This window comes from Hippocampus guttulatus, chromosome 13, assembly GCF_054856545.1.
Source record: "Hippocampus guttulatus isolate MCC_2025c chromosome 13, RoL_Hgut_1.0, whole genome shotgun sequence".
NCBI lineage: Eukaryota > Metazoa > Chordata > Actinopteri > Syngnathiformes > Syngnathidae > Hippocampus > Hippocampus guttulatus.
The window spans coordinates 13,765,407-13,791,240 of record NC_141273.1 but is presented as its reverse complement, the minus strand read 5'-3'; the positions used below and the strand labels follow the sequence as shown (position 1 = coordinate 13,791,240).

The 25,834-nt window shown below is 43.7% G+C and overlaps 1 protein-coding gene across 4 annotated transcripts in view; it reads left to right on the top strand.

The window, feature by feature from the left end:
• stxbp6 (syntaxin binding protein 6 (amisyn)) overlaps positions 1-25,098 on the top strand; it is a 37,766-nt gene extending 12,668 nt beyond the window's left edge. The window contains exons 2-8 of one of the 4 annotated variants that reach the window (XM_086127383.1): positions 8,804-8,894; positions 9,706-9,791; positions 9,866-10,052; positions 14,034-14,164; positions 14,245-14,410; positions 21,549-21,706; positions 23,906-25,098. In XM_086127383.1, the coding sequence (XP_085983509.1) occupies positions 9,986-10,052; positions 14,034-14,164; positions 14,245-14,410; positions 21,549-21,706; positions 23,906-23,929 (546 nt within the window). In that variant the 5' untranslated portion in view covers positions 8,804-8,894; positions 9,706-9,791; positions 9,866-9,985 and the 3' untranslated portion in view covers positions 23,930-25,098. Of the gene's footprint in view, positions 1-8,803; positions 9,792-9,865; positions 10,053-14,033; positions 14,165-14,244; positions 14,411-17,456; positions 17,556-21,548; positions 21,707-23,905 lie in introns of all 4 variants that reach the window. The other 3 variants (XM_086127382.1, XM_086127384.1, XM_086127381.1) reach the window with 3 other exon arrangements.
• Positions 25,099-25,834: the final 736 nt, after the last annotated feature.

The following is a 25,834-nucleotide window of genomic DNA, read 5'->3' as shown; positions in this document are numbered from 1 at the left end:
GGTCGAGCGGGTTAGTGCGTCGACCTCACAGTGCAGGGGTCGTGGGTTCGATTCCGGCTCTGGCCTTCCCCTGTGGAGTTTGCATGTTCTCCCTGTGCCTGTGTGGGTTTTCTCCGGGTACTCTGGTTTTTTCCCACATTCCAAAACATGCATGGCAGGTTTATGGAACACTCTAAATTGTCCCTAGGTGTTAGTGTGAGCTCGGATGGTTGTTCGTCGATGCGTGCCCAGCGATTGGCTGGCAACCGGTTCAGGGTGTCCCCCGCCTACTGCCCCAAGACGGCTGGGATAGGCTTCAGCACGCCCCGCGACCCTTGTGAGGATACGCGGATCGGAAAATGGATGGATAATTTGGCACTTGAGTGCTCAGAGTTTGGTGTCCATGGAACAAAACCATACCAACACGCAACAACCGAGTATTCCACGACATTCAATCATCTCCCGCGAACAAAGGGCTGAGTGAACTACCGATTCATGTATTCATAGCACACTGCGGGGAGGTCTGATTGAAAGCACATTTCCCTTTTGATTGGTTTTGTACAAATTCAGTTTTGGGTCCAGATGTCGCACTCCTGGACCATGTTGTCTGAGAACCACCCCTGAAGTGAAGTGAAGTTTGTTTTAACATAATAGGATAAACTTTATTGTTCAGTCGAGGGAAGGAATTTGGCTTTGTTCCCACCCAGGCGAATTAAAACGTCCACAGGGTTTCATGTCAGGCAAGCCGCAAAAATCTCACTCGGTTCGACTACTCCTCCTCCGAGTTGTGCTTCCACTGTGGACAGAGTCAGCGTCCGCTCCCAGCAGATGAACGCAAAAACAAACTTTTCACTCGGCACCACATCGATTACATTCTGATCGAAGGAGTGTTCAGCAGATGGTTTAATCCAAGAGACGGATAACCTCCCCAATAAAAGAAATTTGACTTTGTAGTGGACGTGCAAAAGAGCCTTCCCACCTGGTGCCGTCTCCAAGCTCATTGGGGGTCGGTTTTAACCACAGCACCAGGCGTGGTCTTCCCGTTCTCCGCGTTGACAGTGAACAGGTTGCATTTCTGGCCTCCTTGTCGGGGTGAACTCTTGAACCGACGTGTCGTGTGACGTGTTGATGGCACCCGGCGGCAGGAAACAGAGGAGGCAATTATTTGCGATGACCGCACCGCCACATGGTTTTGATCATGTGTACTTTGACCGTATTTGTTGGATCGGACCTGACAACCAAATTCCCCCCGTACCTGGAAAAAAGTAATCTTGGCCTTCGCAAGGCTTGCCCTCCAAATTCTTGCTCTCATCCGTACAGTTTGAGGAGAAGCAAAGAATCTCAGAAGAGAACGTGGATAATCAGTGAGGCCAAGAGATGGATCTTCAAAGCAAAAGGACAGGCATGATTCCACACAGAACTATGTCATAAAAATCTAGCTCTAGCTAGCTAGCTCGATTTTTCTATCTAGCTAGCTAGCCAGTGTTGTCTCGCACTTAACAGAGTAGCTCTAGCTAGCTAGCTAGAGGCACTTAACAGAGTAGCTCTAGCTAGCTAGCTAGAGGCCAGTGCGAGAAGCTAGCTAGCTAGAGGCCAGCGCGACACAACACTGGCTCAGTCCGAGACTATTTGTACTTTCGTGCAAAGCATAATGGGAAGAAAATATGAAGTAGAAGTGTAAGAAACACACTAAAATATAACCACTAATTGTAATTTAGTCAACTTTAACAGGTTGTAAGGCCTTTTGAGAGTGGCGAGTCCATGGTTGGTCAGAAGTAATGGCGGATCAGTTGAACAAAAGCAAATGGACCGTTATTAATGGCCTTGTGCCTCATCGCCTTCTCAGTTGCTCAAGTCCATTAATTCCTGTTGCTCAATTGTTTCTGGATGCACTTAACAGACTTTGGATTCTTTGCGAGGCCATTGCTGCCGTCCAAGTAGGATGTTTTTAAGCTGCTCCCCTTTCACAAGCTTTTTTTGCGTGTTAAAGAACGAAGGAAAAGAACATATCTGACTTGCCCGAAAATTCTTGCGGAGCTTAGGTCAATCCTCTTTTTTTTTTTGTAGAAGTGATTGCCCATTTGTTAGGCTTCAGGTTTTTGGCGAGCTCAAGACCGACTGTAATATTTTACACTTTAAGGATAATTGCGGTAGCAGTTTGAGGTATTGTGGCTCTGAATTTCAGACGGCAACGTTTTGACTTCAAATGTACTAACGTCAATCTTAAAATACTGTCAATATGAGGCTGGTGGAAAGTGAATGGAGTGATGAGCCCAACGAAATGCAAACATTCTGTTGACCTTGAAAAACATGAAACATTCCCATAAAAGTTCCCATTACAATGGAAAGCCAACAGTCTGCGGCTGCAGCCAAAAAGCCCCTTGATCATATTCCTTTTGAATAAAGCACATTAAGTTTATGGAAGGACATGACAGATATGACTTTGGCAGCATTCCCCATCGTGTTCATCTACAGGTGCAGCCCGTAAATCTGCTCCCTTCGACTCCCCGGATGCTTCTCTTTGTCATAAAATATTTATCTGACATATTAGAGCACAATACCTGCTCCGCCACTGGGACTGGGCCGAGGGCGCGGTGGGGAGGAATAGGAGTGGATAATATCACAGGAAGCAGACATCTCATGAGTCCTAACCTCTTAAAGTCCTTACTGGAGAGTACAATAATAGTCCATTGTGCTTCAAATGGAACAAACAAGATGAGCATTTTTTAAAAAATTCTTTAAAAGGACGATGGAATGACAAAAAACAAAACGAAACAAAAAACTCTGACTACCTGGCAGCAACCGACTGAGATGCCCTTTAATGGGCAAGTTCAGATAAGACATAATGTAATAAACAAAACAAAAACAAACAAACAAATATATATTAATGTGCATCTTTAATTCTCCCGAAAAGTTTAACGGGGGTTTCATCGAACAGCTTGCAGAACACTCTTGCAGGGCAGAATCACATGCACGTCGCATGCTTGCCGTACAAGCAGCATGATGCATTCCCAGAAACTTGCAAATGCACCATTGATTGTTTTTCTTCCATTATAAAGCTTTTATGATCATGACGAGCTAAAATCAAAGTCACTGTTTCGATTAATTGACCAACCCTATGAATGGCGCTTGAGAGTATTTGAATGGTGGGAAAATGTTTGTGCGCCTATTGTTGAGACCCGACGATGAGATGCAGAGCTTCTATAATGCAAACGGACAGCCTGAATCCACTGCACTTGAGTAATTGGACCCCGCGGGCCCACACGCATACATACGTACCCTCGCGCCTCATCACTCTTGCTTTGCATTTATCAGATAAAACCAGCCTGTTGTGAGATTAGCGTCAATGGGCTCTCTGGACTACGCTTGCCTTTCTTGGTCGGCGACAAATCGAGCAACAGCGGTTCAGGCAGAGGCCGATTCCCATCGGGTTATCGGAAATAGACATCGCCTTGGATAAGCAGGTCAGACTTGGGAGTGCTTTGCCCTCTGAGCAGGGGAAACGGCATCAGGCTAAAAAGTATATTGTCTCTTTCTGATACAAACCATGGACAGACCTGGCACACAAGGGCGTTAGAATACGTCCTGTAATTTTGACTTGACTACTGTGTTAGATAGAGTTGACACTGACATGTTCTGACCCGTTCCACTGTCGAAAAAGAACTTCACATAAACTTGCTGAAAGGGCACATTTACATTTTTTTTTCTTGTGCAATAAAAGAAAAAATGGGTTTCCAGTGACATTTTACAATGCCGACCACAAATCGCTGTGATACAGCTTTCCATCCATCATTTTTACATGTTCAGTATACTGTTCGTTTTATGTTTCAGCATATCTCTTGTCTCTTCCTGTCAAGGGCGGTTACCGACTTGTGTGCAAAGCTCTTGATGCATGAAAGCCTTTCATACGTTTTTATCCAAATTTTTACTTCATTTATCTAAAGTAAAGGCCGTCAGCGTTTGCCTTGTGAGTCCAAGTTAGCTGTTGAAAATTGTCATAAAAATACAGTGACAAGGTTATCGGCCACCGAAAGCACGCTCGATATATTCGACCTGAGCGCTTTATATCAACAATTCCTTGACGAAATTATGCCTGCGCAATCATTTTGATGAGCCATCGCTGATTGTTGCTTCTGATTATGTCTTTGCCAATACGTATTACAGTTGCATCATTTTACATTAATCAAAAGTGTGTAGGAGTGTGTTATTTATTTTTTTTATTATAAACAAAAAATGGATTTCTTCATCAAACATTGGCAAGCCTATTTGGGTTTCTTTGGTTTCATTATTATTATTATTTTTTAAACTCTGATCTGCTCTTTGTCCAATTATACCTGAACTGTTACCATCAGTTGGACAATGACACATTCACATCAACTTGTCTGTCGGTTCCCATCATACAAGCTCATTGATCGAAATCAGGAGCTCCTAAACAAAACCGAGCAATTAGGCCTTCTGTTTTGTTCCCACTGCTGCCTACGTCCTCGGACCGGACGGCTCAGGCATGTAGATGAATGACAGTGTTTGTAGAAGCAGAGCAAAGTGGCGGCTAATGGCCTCTTTGTTAACCTGGCTTGGCCTCAGCCGCATGATCGATTTGGTGTAGCTTATACACAGCAAAATTGGGGCCCATTAGCTGTTGAGCAATATGTTGATCTTATTATTATTATTTTTTTTTTAAATCCACATTTATTTATTTTTTGTCCGGTCTTGAAAGTCAGTTTGTGAGTCAGTGACAATCAGAAACTACCGTCATGATTTCATGAATGAAAACCAAAATGTATTTTTTTCATCTCCATTCTTCCCATGCTTTCATCCCAGCGTAGCATATTAAGCATGTGAGTGGCATGCATATTAATTGTGGTAATGAAGGTCATCCGGAAGAGCAGCTGGAGTCGTCCTCTTTGGAAAACACTGGCGGTGACTAAGTAGCCGCCTGCCGCGTTCCAAGCCGAAGCCGTCCAAAGCACCATATGCTCCCTCGCCATCACCCGACACCTTTTGCAATGTGTTGCCACAGCGAGTTTCAGCCAAAGCTTTTTTGGGGGAGGCGGGGGGTAAATATGTGCTATCGGACCCAAACTGACAAAACTCGTTAATTAAATTACCAAATGAATGTTGGCTACTTTTCAAAAGGGTGGGAAAAAAAAATCAAACAGATGTACGTATCGCGTCTGATCTAGTTCCCATGCTTTAGAGGCCACGTTTTAGTCTTTTCCACAACAGTTTTCCTTATTTAACATTGATCACGTCAGGTTCGTGGGAATGAACATGAAGACGGAGTTTTCCAGCCAAACAAACTATACACATGCAGCACAGTTCATCAGATGGTTCGGATTAATTTCAGGTAAAATATATTTTGTGCAGATGTGTTGGGGGGGGGGGGGGAGCAGCAGGGAACTTGGGAAATATGGTATTTATTTTTTACTAATCCGGAGTATTAGCAGTCACTCACAACAATGTGTGAAGTGACTGACAAATGATTTGATGGCATAAAGAAACATCGAGATAATAACTGAAACATGGCTAAACGATGATTTTACCCCCACAGAGCAGTCCATGCAGGTGGCTCATCCCCCCCCCCCCCCCCCCACAAAATTTAAAGTGTTCTGGAACATGTCTAATGTTGAGTTAGCACCAGTGGCTAATGAATCAAAAGAAGTTAGGATAATCACTGTACGAATTCAAAGAGTGAAAGCAGACCGGAAAAGTGCTCCCCCGGTGGGCATGTCACCCTTCCCTGTGCACATTCATCAAAACGGTGTCATTAGAGGGCACAAATTGCCTCCTCTGCCAAGATGGGTCTCACACACACACACATGCACACCGACACACGTTCACACACAAAGGAAGTTTCATTTGTTCGCCATGTTAGTGCTTTTTCCCCATCTGGTCTCTCCGTGCAGCAGGAAAGCAGCTGGGAGTTGTGCGAGTGATATTAATCTATGATATCATTCTTCCTTTGCAGGAAGAACAAGTTGGACACAAAAAAAAAAGAAAATGAGATAACCTCAATCATTACCTTCATCACACATCCCCGAGAGTACAAACAGAACAGGCCTGATTATCACCCCCCCCCCCCCCCCCCCCCTTGGCATAAATTACACAACATATCCAGCAAAACCTTTATCGAAGTTAGTATGTGTTCTGAGTTGGAGATTTGAGATAGACTTGGTTTTTTTGAACGGGGGTGGGGAGGGTGGCTCAGCCATACCCTTAGTGTGAAATACCAGAGCAGATCCCACCCGTCGTTTGACGCAGGAAGTCATCGCAACATGGCAGCGGTGGCTCAGCAGTGTGCTGTCCCCAGGCTGTTCAGTGACATCGCCTACTGAGGGTAGATAGATGCCATGGTGCCAGTCCACATCTTGTCGAACCTTTTTTAAAAAGTGTCAATTTCAAATCGTGGCTTTACAGCCAAAGATCCCACCCAACCGTTTGTCATGTCACCTATGAAACCGGGTTCGCTGGGGTACGCAATCTATACAGGGGTTGCTTGGTTCACGCAGGAGTTTGTTCCTCGTGTTGTGGTACAACCTGAACATGTACAAAAGTCGGAACTTGCCTTTGCTGAAGAGTTGCACGACTTTAGAGAGGTTGTGATGATTTTCGCAGCCAGAAAACTCAGGCGGATTGAGTTTGCACAATTTGTCCAAACGGAAATGTTTTTCTGGGTCCACTGCAAAATTCAAGGTTTTGGGAAATAATCATAGACAACCCCCCCACACCCCAACCCCCAGTCATATATCAAAGATATGCATTCAGAAATAGAAGACCATTCAATCAATAAAGGTGAGAGACATTCAGGCGCCCATGTTATTGTTAAAAACGTGATTGGTGACTAGTCAATGACACACCCTAAACATCGTGGAGTAAAGTAACGACTAGTTTATACAACCCGCCACTAACCTAACCGAATGTGGTAGTAAAACTTGAGTTTCATCTGGTGAACTATTTTCACCGTGCAATGGTATGACCAGTTGTCTTCATTATCATGAAATTTCCCATAAACACAAAGTAATAAATCTAAAATAATTCTTTTTCTTTTTTTGTGATTGGAACGGTGGCAAAAAATGGAAATGATTAGGGACATAAAAAATTGGACTTGTTTGTTAGTCGGTTAATGAACCATTTCCTGGTTTAACCAATACTTTCTGACAAAAATAGTTTCAAAAGAAGAAATCTGAGCAGCCTAATTGTAATTTGTTTTTAAACCCAATCATGGTCATCTCGATCTCAGCTCAGTCATGTCCCTTGATTAATCCGCATAGGGAAATAAACCTTTTGATTAAAAAAAAAAAAAGTGTAATCCTATAACTCCTCTCCCCTTTGGAGCACGTATAATGGTTCCATTATACACAAGGGCATGTTTTTATTAAATATCAACCTTGACGGAAGATTCTACCTGAAGAGTGGGCTTGTCAGTCGACAAGACTATTGATGAATGTTGTTTTCCAATTCAGTGATGTTGGCGCATCAATCACAGGCCTCAAAAAGTTCAGCGTCCAAAGCTTATTCACGCTGTTCTTTGAAATGTGATGAAAAACGAATGGTTGGGGATGCGCACGCTGTCAAAGAATGGATGATTTAAGATCAGTCAGCTGCTTTGCAGCTGTGCGCCATTAAAGATTAGCTTGCGTCAACATACAGTGCTTCCTCAGAGGTAAAATTTGTGTACTTTAGATTTTTTTCTTCCCCCTTTACTATCTGTCAAAAATCCAATGTTTGGTCATGCTTAGCGCTGTTGCGGGTATTTTCCAAACTTTCCTTATCTTTATTTATTTATTGTTTCTTTTCCATTCCAGTTCATTTGGTGGGGCTCAGCCAGGAGCCATTTATTGACTAGCTTTTCGTGAACAAACAAAACATTCACTTGCAGTTTTCTTGAGCCAGTTGTCAGCTTTGTGAAGATATTCGTTTTGGTTTAAATATGTGCTCTGTGCCTGAAGTCCTGCATTTGAGTCCATCTGTTTGTGATATTTGACAAGCATCAACACTGAGGGAAGAGGTAGACTGCCACATTAGCTTCCCATGATAGCTGCTGAGTGGCTAACTGCCAACTTTTTGGACAAAATGTTTTGGTTTTAATATTATGACACGTGTCCCGCAGTTGAATTCAGCTTGTCGTGCTGCTAGACAAGAAGGAACACCGAATACAGATATTGTATAGAATGCTACCGTAGCTTCTTGCTGGTTGGTTAGCGACTGAGTGAGAAGCTAGATACTGAGTGCCGAGCTCTTACTTTTTATGAACCGACTATGATTTGAATATTTTGTGTCTGGTGTTTTACATTTGAGTCTATCCGTTTGTGATTAATGACAAGGAGGAGCACCGAGCAAAGACGAAGACGTTGGCTTCCTGTGCTAGCGGCTAACTGGATACCTGTTGGCTGCCCGATGTTTTATGAACATTTTTTAAAAATGTATTTTAATATTCTGTTTGGTGTCAAACATTTGAGTGTAACTTTCGGTGGTGATTGACTAAAAGGAATGCTGACTCAAAATGCAGACTGCGACATTGGCTTTCTCCACTGGGCTCTGATGGCTAACTGCTCCCTGGCAAGCTGCCAACTTGCAAATCAACGAATTTGATTTGGGGCTCTTGTGGAGGCTCGCCCGTCTGTGTTTGAGTCCATCGGTTTGTGCCAAATGAAGGCGTAGAATCTTTCATTAGCGATTTGCGCTAGCTGCTGACTAGCAAGCTGCAGTAAGCTAGTCTTTTGTGGGGTCCAAAAGTTATTTTTCAAAACGCTGCTGTATTTCGATTGTGTGTTGTTGTTTTTTTGTCCTCAAGCATAATGCCATTCTTGGTTCTTTTTTGTAGAGCGGTTGTGCAATCCTGATTCGGGTATTAGCCACCGAGACAACCTCCACTAGACCTTGTCTAAGGAGAACAGCTGGGCAAAGGAAATGAGGTCTGGAGACAGGCCTGAAATGTAATGTTTTGATACATCACATGTTTTCACTTCCAAGGGGCTTAGAGGGAGCATTCCCATCACAGTGAGTTACAACTGAAATCCGTCACATAAAGTACTGCAATCATTTAATGTACGTTTTTGATGTAAATGATCTTTACCAAGCAACTTGTCTCATTTTTATATACATTCTCAAAACCAGTCACCATTAAAAAAAAATCTGCCTTGTTTTATGTCATCCATGTTTAAATATTTCTTTTGCTTCAAGGAATTCAGTTTAGATCATCCTGAAAGCATTAAGTGTCCAGGAATGTACTGTACCTTGTTTTGAAATATCCCTGTTTATTCCGTGTTTACTGTGCGATGACAACCGGACCGTTTATCATGACGTCTTCTTGCATGAAACACTCTCCAGAGTTTTGGCATGTAGTACTGTGCCAAATAGGCATATTTTCCAAATGAGGCAACTATGTCTGCTTGGTAAATGTCCTTGAATCAACAATGAATAAACGAACTACAGTATTTTTTTTCCGGAAGGCTCCTGTACTGTCACGGGTCAAATTGACTTTTTTTTCCCCCCTGGGGGTGATACATAGATCAAAATATGTGAAAGCGGTCAGAGCTCGACGTACACAGTCAAATATTCAATGGAACCTAAAACAAAAGATGACAATCCGTGCCGTTTTGTACAAACGAAATTGAGCTAAGGAATGCTGCTAGAGAAGCCCATTCATCTCATTACAAACATCACGGAGAGAAAGAATGCTTAAGTCAGAGTCCTGGTGTGATTAAACATTTGCCCGTATCCTAGAGCTTGATCTCCAGAGGAATGCATTGTGTATGCGGACTTGGCGCGGCCTGAATAGCAGCTTTATTAAGTGGCCCGAGGGGTGCAAGGTGATGGACAAACTTTTGGGGGCAATCATGTGCACGTATCTGACTTGCAAATGACTTGAATATAATGTTTCCAGGTGCAGGGATGCAACCTTGAACACAATGACTTTGGCATTGCGGATAACCTAATGGTGTCTTCTCATCTGCGTTAACTATTCTGCGACTCCTTCGACTCAACGTCCTGAATTTGGCTCATCATGCTGCTGCATTTGGGGTCGAATCTTTGGTTGTTTCTTTTCCTAAGAACACAAAAACAGCAAATAGGTGAGTTTTTTCAATAATTAGGAGGGTGGGCGGAGGGGGTCAAATAAGTAAATCGGTGAATTAACCAATAAAAACAAAGTAAATATGGTGAGGTTCTGTGGTTGGAATAGATTGTGTTAACGTTCGCAAACAGAACTCCGGAACAAATTAAGTTTGTCAAGCAAAGTTTGACGAAACATCATCACGCGGCACGAAAATAACTTTGGCTACCACCATACTTAGTGTTTTTATTTCTCACATTCGCCATGTCACATTTTGAGGCACCTGGGAACATTTTTAAATGTTAAAAGCGGCAAAGTTAATTTACCCTCGTCAACGTGGCGCAACCACACTTTTTCAGACAAGCGACTGAATACAGCAGCTTTGATGTTTATTAATGTGTCTCCACGGTCTATTTAGTCCCCCTCCCCCCATTCATCTCCTGAAGGGCTAATTGTTCACCGAGGTACACGCAGTACGATCGACCGCTTGCGTCTTGTCACTGCACGGGCACCATTCTGTCTGGAAGCAGACTTGGAACGCAGGAGTCGCAGTATTCAAATCTTGTGAAAGCTCTCAAGAGGCCTTTTGTTCGACGCCCTTGATGCTGGTCTCGCCACCGCTGACGACGAATCGGCTTGGCAGCCTCTCTGAAGAGCGGCCGCAGCAGAGTGGATGATGTTGACCTGTAAATTCTGAGACACTCAAATGACTCCTGCACCTTCTTTGCTTTATTTTCCATAACGCATGAACTCGGGCCAGCAATTTGTCACACGTTGGCGCTACCTCTGGCTAATGACCGAACAAGAACAATTTAAGGTAATGTTTCCCAAGTGCGCTGTACAAAAAGAAAACGCATTTGCTCGGCAAACCATCGACTTGATGTTGAAATTAGAGTCGTTAGCCCCTTTTACACAGCGATCACACAAAATTGCAGCCTTACAGAAGGCCATTTCCCATTGTGCGATGTACATGAAAGAAATAGCAGCCGTTGGCAGCTCCTGACCGGTTGCGTATTAAAATATCTTCGGGCTTGTCTGGCATAAAAAAAAAATAAAATCCAGTTGCCCTAACGGTAACCTCGCTCAACTAAAGCACTTTATGTGCACCAAGTGGTTAAATGTTGCACTAAAAATCATTATTTTGAACTGTTGTTTGTTCCAGTAGGCCCGGGTAGCTTTATTTGAGTGCTCTCTGTAGCTTGAGCACAAAGGATGAAAAGAAGCGCGATGGCTTTTTAGCCTATTTGGCAAAGGAAAGTATTAATGCGCCTTTCCGTTGTTCTGTCGGCCTTAACGGTGTCATTGTCGCGCATTTCGTCGTTCGCCATCTGTTTCCTGCGTCGGATCGTCTTTGCTTCACGAGCTGGGCTTTGTCCATTCCGATATGATAACACGCTCACGTGGCACCGCTTCCCTCGGTTTCCCCAACCCCAACACAAGTCTGATAATCTTTCCGCACTGGGAAGTTGAACGTTTGTCCTGAGTCGAATTTTTGCCTTTGGGCTGCGACAATCAAAGCCAAACACAACATGAAACTAATCCACCCGGTGGAAGTGGCTGCATGTCTTCATAAGCGCATGGGAAAGAAACCCCGGTATGGCCTTTCGCTGACAGCCAGCAAGCATGGGAACAATAGTGTTAACAAGGCTCTTAAGTCATTGTCACTCGATTTAGACTTTTTTTTTTGCTTTCAACAATGCAAGCTTCCCTTTTGAGGGAAGTGGGTCACTCTCCAATTTTAAATTGTGTCCGCATACAACCTGAGCTCAACCTCAACCAGGAAATCAATTTGTCACGAAGATGAAGAACATTTGTTGTCAGGCTTGAGCGTGTACCCTCCGCTGGTTGATTGATTGTTTCGGTCAAGTCGGCACTCGTAACTTTAAATCATTGTTTAATGTTGTAGACTTCGGGGACAAAAAGTGAAAGTCAACTGAATGTGAAACTAATTTGAGAGCCTCAAAGTTATCTGGCACTTTTTAAGACCTCGCTGCCAATGTGGGATTGTTCCGTGACCTTCAGACTGTCGTTTGCCAACAAAGTGTCAAGTATCGCGACGCTTCCTATTTAGCGGAATAAAACAAACAAGTGCAACAAGGCTGCCAGTGAATATGCAGCGACGAACATATTTTCGCTGTTGCATAACCGCGTTTCTAATCCTCGGGCCCTCTGTGTGTGTTTACAATACAAAGCTGGTGTCGGTGAATATGTAACTAGCCGTACTGAATGTTTCTTTTCGCATACTTGGAAAGTGTCAAAGTTGCGCTCAGATCCAGTATCTTAGGAAGATGTTTTTTGGGCCACGCTGAAAGTGAAATAAATACGATTGCAGGCATGGGCTGGGGGCGGGCGTGGCAGTGCGGGCGCTTCGCGATGTTGACACTGAACTGCGGCTCCCGTGGGAGATTGGCTGATTGAAAAGTTGATCTTGGGTCGAAAAAGGTTGGCGTAAGTCTGTGTTAATTATGATTAGCATGACTTATTGGGCCGGGGGTTCAATGTGTAACAGCATATTTAGGTAGCGGACATTCATTGTTTAGTCCTTTTGTTTTGGATGTAAGTTTTACAGCTACAGCCGGAGTAAGACTAAGAATGTTTTTGCCTCGCCCCTTGTTGAAATATTTGCGCAACTCGATCAGATACCCTTGAATGTAGATGAGAACATGTTTGAGTTCGTTTGCCTCCTACGTTGCAGCGACACTGTAAAACTGCCGTGCAACGACTACAGACACGATATTCATACTTTTTCCCGTAAGATGAATGTCATGTTTTCAAGGAGAGTGTTGTAATAATTCATGATTGATTCCATAATTGTTCGGAAAATACGATCAGACTTATTTTCCTTGTAGGCAACTAGCAATATTTGGACAGCTTTCGCATCATTTTTGATGAACTCTCATAAAACAATCTTTTTTGGGGCTACAGGAAGACGTGTTTCCCTGTTAGTTTCACATTTCCCGTTTATCAGGGAACACATTTATCAGTCAGCGCTTTGGCTTCTCTTCAATGTACACTACCACAGATGTAACAAATTATTCTGTTGTGAATTTGAGTAACTTGAATGTCATCAATCCACCGCTACGCCGTTCCATTGGATCCAGCTGTCATTCTTTTTTTTTTTTCGGGGCCCCTAGAAATTCTGTTTTTGCGATGACATCGTTCACCTCATCGATTTGGTCATGCTCGTGGCTTTCCGGCAGCCTTTGTTCCTTCCTGTGACCGCAGGCCAACACCTTGCGCATTAGCTGCAGCTGTCCAAATGGACACACAAAACATCCCCTCGCTCGCCGGGGAGCTCGCTCACTGAATATATCACCTGATGCAACAACGGGCCCTGCCTATATTTGTATAAATCATATCTAAAGAAACGGCCAGCAGAACCGGCGGGAACCCAACGAGAGTTGTAGAGGCCTTACGTGATGGAACGAAACATGACGTGACCCGGTGATAGTCGCGACTTTCGTAGAGCGGCGTTATGGCGCAACAGTGGAAGAAAGTGACCCGAACACTTTCTCTTATCCGAGGCGACACAATAGATCACGCCGGATGGCGGAAGCGGAGGTCTGCTCGCTGGGTTATAAAAGCAATAAAAGGAACAGGTCGGCTCCGAGAAGTACGCTATGAGCCCGGGTGATCCGTAAACAAACATGGACGTCCAGAGGAAGTCCACATAATCCTGTCAGATTGGGGCCAGTTGAGGGCAAGGAGTTGAATTGACAGAGAAACCAACACCAGTGCTTCTTCTTAGAGTACCTCTCTTACTTATTACATAGGAGAGTCTGAAATTTAGGTCCAGATTTTAGCAAGCATCACGGAAGTTGATGTTTGACTTGCTTTCGCGGGCCACATAAAATAATTTGGTGGGCCAGGTCTGGCCCCCGGGCCTTGAGGTTGACACCCGTGGTTTATATTGGCACTCCGGTGGTCCCCTGCACATTTACTTTCCCATATGTAATTTCAAAACTTTCATTTTTTTAAATTTTATTTATTTATTTTACAGTCACAAATAAGAAGCCAGCCCACGTCTCCATCACCAAAGTGAAACAGTTTCAAGGATCGTCCGCCTTTGTCAAGCGCTCCCAATGGACTATCGACCAACTACGGCAGGTCAACGGCATTGACTCCAACAAAGTAAGCCGCGTCAAATTCAAATTTCAGACGTTTGCGTTCTCCAACCGCCACAAATTCTCTCACCATTACTCCAACCAAAGGACTCCCCCGAGTTTGACCTGACGTTCGATAACGCCTTTGACCAGTGGGTCGCTGGTTCTGCGGGAGAGAAGTGCACCTTTGTCCAGATTCTTCACCACACCTGCCAACGCTACATCCCGATGCGGAAACCAGAGTTTGTCAACTGTCAGTCCAAACTGCTGGGAGGTGAGACCCTTGCGTGGGAGGGGGGAGTCTTGTTTTATGCAATTTTTTATTTTTTTTTGCGTGTGTTGTGCTGCCTGATGTGAATTACTAGGTCGGCGCCTGAAGTGGATAAAAATGCATGTGATTGTCTTAACAATCCAATGTTCATATTTTAGGGATGGGCATATGCTTAAAAATTCACAGATTTATTGATGGTTATGACATTTTGATGAATTATTCTTCGGAACTCAAATTTAAGGCAAAAAGCAGCTATTTGTTCAACTGTGGCCAACATCCACTTGGAATTCTGCTCAGTGCCTGCCGGGAAGAGCTAAAATCCACAGGCAATTGACACTCGCTCAAAAAGGTTTGCAATTTTCTATCGACGCTGCGAGATTGTGGCAAAGCACTTTTTTTCAGACAACATAACTTTTTTTTTTTAATCACGATTTTGAACATGTATATCAGTTACACATGTTTCAAATGTGTTAAACGGACAATTTAACCTTTAATAAGCTGTCCCTGAAAGGGTTAATAATGGAGCCTTTGCAAATGTTGACCTGCAAAAAATGTGCGGCTCCGCTGTAATCGGGTCGTGATAAAGGCAAAATGAAGTACTGTACTGTCCTTGGCTGCGATCACCAGAAGTGCTGCTGATTTTTGTTCTAAAAATGAACAAAATGGCATCTGCGACAGGAAGCTGAGCTCCAATCCCGCGCAAATTTATTATGACGCTCCTCTGGGGAAAATTATTTGGTTCAGTTGTTCAAAAGACCACATTGATATTTTCATAGTTTTTTTTTTAAGTCAATGCCCATCCCTAATTCTAATTGTGAATCATTGCAAAACATTAACAAACGAGCTGTAATAAACCCCTAGTCATTTCATTCCTTGTCAAAAAAAAAAAGAAAAAAATCCAGTTAATTTCCGATCCTCGAAATAACCTTTAATGTTCCATTCATCAATTCGTGTGTAGTTGCAGCACAGCAATCTGAAGCCCAACCAGCCAATTCTGTCATTTCCTGGCGGCGAGGATGTAAATGGTTTGCTCATAAAGCAAGCAGAAAAAGTAGCATCCTGCCCGGATGAATCCGATATTGATCTGTTTACCCTCAACTCTCATCTTTGAACACTGTTCCGCTTTTGTATTATTCATGGAGTCGTTAATCCAAACACATCTCGCCGGCCGGCCCCGCCACCCACACTCGGCCGGCCGGCCGGCTTGGCTCTCGCCTGACTTCCATCAACCGCAAGCACCTTGGCTCCGTTTGTGCAACCCCGCATAGAGACAAACATGCCGAGTCACTTAATCTTCTCTCCTTGGCAAGGGATAACGCTGCAGAGCGCAGTTGCTTGTTGTACGCTAGACTTTCTTTGTTGCCCGAAAGGACTACTCGTGAGTTTTCCCCCCCGAACAGTGATGCTGTAGCTTTGGTAAGTCTTGACTGCTAAAAGTGTCATTTCGGAGACTGTTGTCGACTGGTATGGATCGAAGAATTGAAGAAGCGCAAGTGGCTTTACTATTTTAAGTCACTGTTTCACTGGGGTGGAACCATCAATGCTAATTCAGTTGTTAGCTCGTTCTTTGGAATTAAAGTCTTACCTTTTGGCTTTCTTACATCCACAGATACAGTGGATATAAAAAAAAAAGCCCTGCAAATTATAGTACGACTGTTCTGAATCACATTTCCTGTCATTTCTGTGCTCAATACGTTTTCATCAGTTATCATTAAAACAAACAAACAAAAAAAAAACAGAGAGGCAGAATTGTTTTAAATTAGGCTGCGGTAGTTGTTCAAGTAAGAAAATGAGGGTTTGAATTTCCAATTCCAAATTCTTTTGTTGAAGTCAGCGGTCCCAACCCCAGCCGTACTGGTCCGTTGGTCATTTGGTACCGGGCCGCACAGAAAGAAGAAATAACTAACAAAACTTCAGTTTTATTTATTTCAGAATCTAAAAGATGTTTTATTTTGAAAAATTACCCAATTCTCTGTTACATCCGTCCGTCTATGTCACTCTTAACGCAGGTCAAGGTGCGCTTCTCGGTCACGTGATAGGTTACCGCAAAAATGAAACCCAGGCGCTCGCAAAATTGGTGGGGGGTGGAGATTCCCACGCACCAAGCCCACTTTGCATAATATGCAGCGATAGTGAGTCGTATTTTTCATGCACTTTGAATTTATGTGCTATATCTTATTTTGAAGGCACGTTTAAACGTTACCATAGCGACCAGAGGCTGTTGCGGCCAGATAGGACGTTCCTCGTGTTATGTTTCGAAAATACCGCAGTTTTCATGCAGGTCATCTCAACTCTGACTTGAAACCGGTCCGTGGGGCTGAAAAAGCTTGGGGACCGCCGGTTTAAGTGACCTTGAGCTTTGTTGACTAGTCACTGACTTTCTTGAGGTTAGTTCGCTCGGAGGGCGCGACAGAATTCTTTTGTTTCTTCTTGTGTGTAAATGAGACCCAAGTTGCCTCGTGGTTGCCAGGAGCCTCACGGGATGCCGCCATTGCTGTCCACTCCAGTTTAAGTCTCACACCAGTGCAAAACAAAAGTCATGACGCTGCTCAGGTGTGGGACCATAACTGTGGGAGACTCTTATCGGCCGAGACGTCTGTGATTGCCCCCTGCCCCGCCCTGAAAAGTTTGATAGAATTGATGGCGCAGGTTGTCATTGGAGTAGATCTGGGCATCCTTGATCTCGATGTGTCAGGGTTTTAAGGTTTCATAGAGGAGCATTGATGATGCAAGGTGCAAAAGGTGAGAAGGAGGGAACATTTTTTTATATGCTCGTGCTAGTCGTAGTCGCGATCTTTCCGGTCTTTTTTTAAGGTCCATTTTAGACTTTTCAACAAGTCCCTTAAAAACCGTCCTTTCATGACCATGCGCCTCCAGCTCCCAGCCTCGTCCATTTAATTAAATAACAGCATGTCATTCCTGAACGTTTATGGCCTTCGTACTAAACCGATCACGTAGTAACCCAAAACTCCTTTTTACTAATTTCAACCAAAATTGCAGTAAAATAAATAAATTAATAATTTCTGTCAATATTTTTTTTTCACTACAGAAGGCCAAGCGGTAGATTCGGTTGTAGTCCGCTGCAAAGTGTTAATGAAAAGAGTAAGGAAAGATCTGGTTGCTCACCATAGTCTGCTCCGACGACGAGGTAAGACATTTGGGCGTACGTATTTCCCGCATTACTGTCTCATAAAAGGTGTTGCGTGCCCAAATAGTCACCGAGATAAATAAACGCCTCCCTGTTCCTATCTGGAAAAGATAATCGACCTCGAATCATCTCCGTTTATAGATATATTGTCACTCACACGTTCATTCAAGAGTTAACAATTGAGACCATTTGACCCTGGTTGCTAACCAAAACAGCGAGCGGCTCCTATCAAAGCATGCACACCGTCTATGGGATGACTTGGTGGTTTGGTAACTTTTTGCATTTGGGTGCACAATTCAACAATTTTGATGATTAGAGTTTTCGCTGGACTCTGACCTGTGGTCGCTTCGCAATGTTGTGTGAATGATAAGGTTCCACTTCAAGCAAATACAACGTCTCTCCCATAGATGCCTTCTTGTTTCCATCACAGAAACTCAATCGGTAGTAACTGTAATTATCTCGGTTCATCACTGCTATCGTTCACGCAACCATTAAAGAGCTAACTGCCGGCCCAACGTGCTGCTGACCCAAAAAAAAAAGGACCATTGACCAAAGCCCTTAAACAGCATGGGAGGGAGTTCAATTCAAGTCGGAACGCTTTCTGCATATAAACGAGTCACAGATAAAGACAAATCGGGCAATTAGCGTTCCGATAGATTGCGGTCGGCCGCCGCGGTGTTCTTTGCTTTTATCGTCTGTGGAGCTACACCGCTATTTGTTTCATGTGGGGTAGCATATAAAAATCTATAAAAAAAAGTTGAGCGGTGAACTTCTGGTTCGCGTTAATTGTAAGATCGTTGTATTATTCTAACAAATGTTTTTTAGACAAGGCGCCGCCTCCTGGCGCAATGGAGGAAATGAACACGCTTTGACACTATTTGCGGGAATAGAGTAAACACAAATAAACCTTGCTGCAACGTCTCAGAGGAAAACTGTGAGTGACCTTGGCTGTCATTTTTTTTTTTTTACAATCTGGAAGGCATTTCCAGTTTACCCCTAAAGGTTATTTGTGAGTTATGTTCACTGTCTGGACCCCTCACTGTCAAGCCGGCGCGCCGCTGACAAATGCCGCAGAAGGAGAATTCCATTCCAAAGAGCAGCCCGAGATGGATCCTTCTTCGACAAATTCACTCGAGTCGGGACTGTAATGAGTGAAATTATTCTCAAAGCACATGCGTAGCTGACGATATGCTTGATGGAAGATGCGGCGCTTGGGAATGGAGGGAAAGGAGAGCGTGGGGAGGGAGAAGAGCGACCAAAGATTGTGTTCGCAGAATAAGAATTAAACGGAAAAATGAATCAACGTGCGGGGGGGGGCTTGCGCCATTTTGGGCAGAATCATTATCAGCCAAAGGCCAGGAGAGGACTCATCTAATACCAGGACAGTCCATTGAATTGTGTTGCTGGCAGATTGCAGAGAACGACAGAGTTCAGTTGCTGATATCACGAAAAGTAGCGATTTCGGAGATGCTCTGATTCCACTCGGCAGCCACGATATGTCGCTTGTCCTTGCTGAATATTTGCTATCTCCGAATGGTTTTATGAGTACATCAAGACGCAGAATGAGCCAAGACTGGCGACTGCACATTACATTCTCAAGAATTCGCACTCTCGTGAGAATGAAAAGATCTAAAAGTGATGGCAAAGGCAGATGCAATCTTTTAAATGTATTTTAATTTTTTTTTTTATAATGAATGCTTCGATTTTATTGAAGTAAACAGCTGCTGCTTGGTTTTAGTTCCCTTTGAAAAATTTCATTTACCATTGCAGTTTAAAGGTCAACAGAACGCTGCCTCTTCAATGAGCTGCGATAGGTTGACTGCTCACCCGCAACCTGAGGAATGAGCAGAAAATGGATGGATGCTTGTGCCTCAAGTCAAAAATCAATCGATCCATTTTTTTATTTTTTTGAAACCGATGAAAATCTTGTGAAGTGGCGAGCACACAGTTCATCTCTCTCACGATGCCGTCTGATGGGTTTTCTCTCTTCTCCCTCTCGTGAACACGAGTCGCCGAAGGTCCTCCGACAATGCGCCACTCGTTCAGGAGATTATTTCGACGGAACTCCGTCAAGTGCAGATAAGTGTTTGCTTGCCAATACTTCACAGCAGAGAATATATTATAAAAACCACCCACACACACATCAACGTCGTATCCCCCCAAGCGATATCCTTGCACAGCAGCGATAAGACGTGTACGCTACACTCTGGTGTACTCAGCCGTGTACACTCTTTAATTAACGGTGCTATATGGTCCTTCTTGAGCGTTAACGTGGCTGTTTGCAATCTGCCGAGTGTGTCTGATATTCTGATGTTCATGCACTGAAGATGTGCGCCTGCAATGTCAAATGACACTCAGATTTTACGATTGGACATCATGCAACTGCCGCGGTATTAACCCCCACCCATGCAAATTCTCCATTTAGTCAGCCTATGCCCTTGACTGGGTGACATTGATAATGTAGTGGTTCATGTTGACGACCTCCATGTAGCGGCCAAAATGACTTGTGGTATAAATCACTTGGCTCAGGGGTGTCCAACTCATTTTTGTCGCGGGTCACTAAAAGTCCCTCGGAGGGCCGTTAATGACTGCGAAACCGTATAAAGAAGTCAACGACTGTAAGGAGGGGTTTGGTCACAAGAAAATGCTTTCAATATCTCGCTTATTGAAAACATATGAGAAGTTGACATTTTTGGTACAGATTTTAGCAATCATCGTAGAAGTTGACATGTTTGATTTGCTTTCGTGGGCCACATAAAATGATGTGGCGGACCAGATCTGGCCCCCGGGCCTTGAGTTTGACACCAGTGATTTAGGTCTTCACTGAGTTAAACTCTCGCAAGACGTGCTGAGATATGTAGAAATCGACTGTTTGAGGCCATTTTCTTTTTCAGCATAATCCAGGCTCATGCCCTCCAATCAGCTCCTCCTTCACACAGCGCCCCCCCCCCCCCGCCAGTCTGTAATTGCTTTCCCCCCCATGGAGGGTGAGGGGTGGGGGGGGGGCGGCCCAGGCCGGTGATGACAGGGGCCTCAGGAGAAACAGAGGCAGAGTGAAGACAAACACGACGGAGATGTGCTCCCCGGCACACACTTCTGGAGGGGTCAGAAGGGTTGGGATGATTCCGATGACGGGAGTATTACTTCCTGGCCTCCCTTGAAGGGATTCTGAGGGATCTGTCTGAAGTGGACTCCAAGAGGAATTGTCTCCCCAAAGACAGGAAGTGGGCAAGAATGCCATACTTCCGCTTGATGAATCACCTCCTCTGAAGGAATACCAGCTGTGCTTTCTGTGCGCTCCCTGGCTGTCATGCAACGCGCAATATGTTGGATAATCGGGAATATTCTCCCAGACACGTCCTCGTCAAATGACAGATGACACCCCAGCCGGAACGCCGCAGCTGCAGACTTGCTGTTCCTCGTCTCACTGTTAGCATAGCGCGGTAGCATTGTTGACGTGTTGCAGATGGATTGCCTGTTAGGTCAAAACCTCCACTGGGGGCTTCCGTGGAACATCTGAAGATCCGTCCACTTTTAGGCGTGCAGTTCTGGAGGAGTCATCTACAACGCACCCATTTCTGGTTGGGCTATGTTTAAACCTGCACAGGTGCTTTAAAAAAAACATACTTTTCCGAACTCCAGGGTTAAAAAATCAGAATCCGCGCCTTGAAGAAACAGGGTAACAAAACCATTAATTTCACATGATGGTTTGACATTTCGGTCCAGATTTTAGCAAGGATCATGCAAGTTGACGTCCATGTTTTGATTTCGTGGGCCAAATAAAATGATGTCACGGGCCAGATTTGGCCCCCGGGGCCTTGACTTTGACACCTCTGTCTGAGAAAGTCAAGAAGATTGCACCAAAGTATGTAATGCTGAGTCGATGGTTAACACTTGAATGTGTGCTGCTTACTCAGTCAAACTTTATTAACAATTAAAAAAATTTTTTTTTTAACCTTTTTTACCTTTTCTCTTCTCCTCGGTGGACCACAGGCAACAGTATCCTTCACTCGGCCGCAGACAGCGTGACCAGCGCCGTGCAGAAGGCCAGCCAGGCTCTGAACGAGCGAGGCGAGCGACTGGGCCGGGCTGAGGAGAGGACCGCCGACATGATGAACAGCGCCGAACAGTTTGCCGTCACCGCACACAAGGTGGGGCCACACTCGTTTGATGTGAGGTAAAATGGGCAAAGTGGGGACCGACTCCTTCTGTGAATTGATGAATATCAGAGGGAGAGAACAGATTAAACGTTTGTTATTCCAGGCAATACATTTGATGTGCAAGGTTGTACTCTATATATATTTTTGTTACGGCATTAATGATGATGACTACCTCACTGCTTCCACATAATGTCTCCCGTTTCCCCTCATTTACACTTGGGATGCTCCCTCGCCTTCCGTTCATTCCGTATCTCTCATCCGAGTACGTCGCATGCTGTTCAGTTTAGCGATTAGCATGCTAGATGATGGAAAAACCCAATTTGCGGTGTGGCTGATTACGATGGTTGCACCGCAGTTGTCTGTCTAATAGCGCAATGCATCACACGCCACCCAGGCAGACCCCGTTTGCACTTTGGCAGGCTTCGTTGCTCACATTTGCATTAACCGCCGATGCTTGACTCTTGTTGAGTTGTACTGCAGAAGCCATCCAAATGAACTTTAGTTTGTGAAATGAACACAGTTTGTGTGACACAGTTTGTGTGTGTGTGTGTGTGTTTGGAACATCATTAGGGACGGGTGGTGGCCAGCTCAACGAGAAAAAATTAGGGCTGAGCAGTAAAATCTCAAGGTGTTTCTTGGGGTTGTCTCCAAAAATCTCATTTCAGATCCTCCATACTTATAGAGCGAGCAAATGACATCACATTATTCAAAACACGTTTTGCTCTTTGATTTATTTCCCATCTGGGATTTCCTTCATTTCTCCTGATGCAAAACAGGCTTTGAAACTTGCATCAACCTGCACAGCAATGTGGGGGAAAAAATGCAGTTTTTCATATATGTACCAGTCGGTATATGTTAAAATGTGTAAATACAAACACTGTCCCTTTATTAATTTAAAATGTTCAACAATTAACAGTGCCTCCGAACAGTCTTCACATTACTTTTAATCAATGAAAATTAAAACTAAGTAATCACTTGCATTGCAAATGTATTGCACGTGTCTTTAAAATTCTGAACCTGGATCTAAATTTATGAAAGAAAATCTTGGATGAGATGAGTGCACAGTGGCCACTCCTGGTCTTACATTGTCTCGTGTACGAGAGCTCGACATTTTCTCCCATTGCGACAAGACATCTGCGAGGAAGTCGTTTTCCTCCTCCATTTTGCCACTGTGCTTTTCCCACACTTGTGCACTTGGCTTGATGAGTCTTTTCCCCGCTTGCTCGTGGCAGTCTGGCTTCCCCGCTGCGCGTTGAACGGCGGCTGTCGCACAAATCTTCCAGCACGCCTCGTTTGCAGGTGTCCCCGATCTGCCTCCCGCCGGCACGAAGCACTTCACTCTCCGATATTTTAACTTTGTGTCTTCTACTTGCTTATATTCGGCCACGTAGCGTGAGACGTGTGCAGGCAAATTCTGGGGTGTCACAATTGACGCTTCTCTTTCTATAATTCCAATATCGAAGGAGAGTCATTAAGAATACTCATTCTTGTGTGATGCTTTACCGCCCCCATCTGGCAAAATTCGACATTGCATCCTGCGTTCATCCTGTTTGTGTATGAGTCAGAGGCGGGGCTAAGTGTCAAGTCCAAAATCACTGTGGCCAAAAATCAAGTTAAAGTAAGTCCCCCACAAAGAGGCACGTCGTTGTTTGAAGCAAGCAAGCCGTGCAGGCTCGCTCAGTCACAATATACAGTCTCGCACTGCGGCCACTTTGCAGTCAGTGGCCGTTTCATTCTTTACATTCAACTTAATTATGGGATTCCTCAGGGCAATATTATAGAGTGCTATTATATTGAAACAACAACAAAAAAAGAACTCAAAACAGCCTCCTCAGTGCCAGTCGCAAGCCTGAATCAAATGAGAAAAGGTTGTAGTTTGAATGGGCTTCCGTCCCATAAACACCCATAGCAAAAGTTGCACGGTGAACAAAAGTGAGGGAGACACGGCACTAGCCAATGTCCTTGACCGGTCTGGCTTAGCACAATAGCACTAAATCTATCACATAAACAGAGGGTAAAATTACTGTTGAATAAACTTTTTTAACATGCAGTACAATGCTTCACAAAAATAACGTGCTTCAAATCCTGGTGCGTCTTATACAGTATAGGGTTTTATTTGACTTTTTTCTAAATAGACTGATGTCTCATCATCGTGTCCAAACTCTTCCCTCACTGTGTTTTTCCCAACAGCTTGCCATGAAGCACAAGTGCTAAAACAACCACTGCCAAAACCAACTTGTCTTCGGGAGGGCACTGGAGGAGGTTCTCGCCGCTCGCCAAAACAGGACTGCGGATTTTTGTTGCGTCATATTTAAGTGTTGAAGAAGACGGAGAAGCGCTCAACGTGTTGACCTGAAAGCGAATGACCCACTTCTGTTCACAAGCTTCTTTCATTTGCTCACTCAGAAAAAATGACGACTGAAAGCCGAGGACCGTTTTCTATGGCGGTTTTACAGTATTTGTTATTTATGAGCGCTCTGGTGGGTGCTAGCCACACGCGCGCGTGCGCGCAGACGCAAACAGTTCCTTTTTAAAAGTTGATCCCGTCTCAACATTAATAATTCGACAACGCCCTGAGGGGGAAAGCCTAAATGAATAATCACCTCCATGGTGTAAACTGTAAAGGGATTTACATTTACATTGCATTTGCTCGCCCTAGATTTGCGATTGATAAATTAGCAAGTGTCCACCGGAGACCTCCTTAGGACTGTTTGGGATGCGGCACGCTTTTAAGTCGACTCTTGTTGTTCATTATTTCACATCATGCAAAAGGACAACAAAAAGAGTTGAACGTTTACAATTGTAGGGAACTGTTTTTCCCGAAAAATGCGGTTTAACGATGTCCAAAATTTCAAGTTTGACATTCCACTGTGGATCATTCACACATTTCACAAACTACAAGCCAGACTGAAAATATTTATTCCCGTTTGTATTTTTTTTACTGTGAGACCGTCCTGGCACTTGAAGAACAAGATATTCAGCTGTGTACTGGCAATGGCAATTTTTTATTTTATTTTACTTTTTGCGGGTAGCTCCATGCGTGGCTTGGCTCTGCTTCTCTTCTGCGTGATGCAAAGCCCATCGTGTCAATCTTCTCTGGTCCGTGTTGTACACATGGTGATGCCATTCAACGCTTTCTTTCTCACTTCAAAGTGCTCTGAGATGGCTGCTTCTTCTGTAACGGTGTTCACTCATCAAAACTTTCTTAAGGGAGGGAAAAAAAGCTATTTCACTGAATTCTGATGTATGTGATTTCAAATATGTTTTGTAATTGTCATTTTAACAGTCTTTCAGCAGAAATTGCTGGTGTGCTTTTTCGCTTCCTCCGTCTCACGCCGCTCTTTTGATGTTTGTTTTGATAATAAAAAGAACTATGTGTCTAATTCATTTCTGTGTCCCTTTTTTCCCCCCGAGAGTTACTGTTATTTCATTGTGCTGTTTATGGTCGTATTGATTTATATCTTGCACGCCATTTTTTGTTTATTTGGTTTAGGGTGGGGGTTTGTCTTGTGTGCTAGTTAAATGTCACTCATCCGTTATGGAGCTGTGCATGGTATGAAGACATGAACGTAATATTTTTCAAAATAGAAAACATTTCAGTGATACTTCTTTACGATGCAAGACTGCCCTCATGTGCTTGACTTGAAAACAATTTGTCAATGTACTGTGCTGTAAAATGCTTGCCAACACACTATGCAGTCGAAAAGCATGCGTCTCGTTATTTGTTGTTCATTTTGCATTTCACCTTTTCTTTAATTTTTTTAATATTGAAAAATGATTCTGATTTCAGTTAGCAAATTTGAATTTTGACAAAAAGATCATAACATTTATTGTTTCTGACAAAACATGGGGATTTCTATTTTGAACGTAATACGAGTAGTTTTTGTGTTCTACGTAAGAATAAAACATTTTCATTTTGACAAATTAATTTGGCAAAAAAGTGACACTTATTTTGACAAAAATAAGGATGCTTTTTAAAATATATATATTTTTTCCAATTCAAATTTGTTTTATATCAGCACTATCAATCGTGTGATTAATTTGTGCATCATTAAATTTAATTATTGTTTAGTCATTGTACATCTTGGTCCCCTCCGTGGTGAGCCGGCTATCAGTATG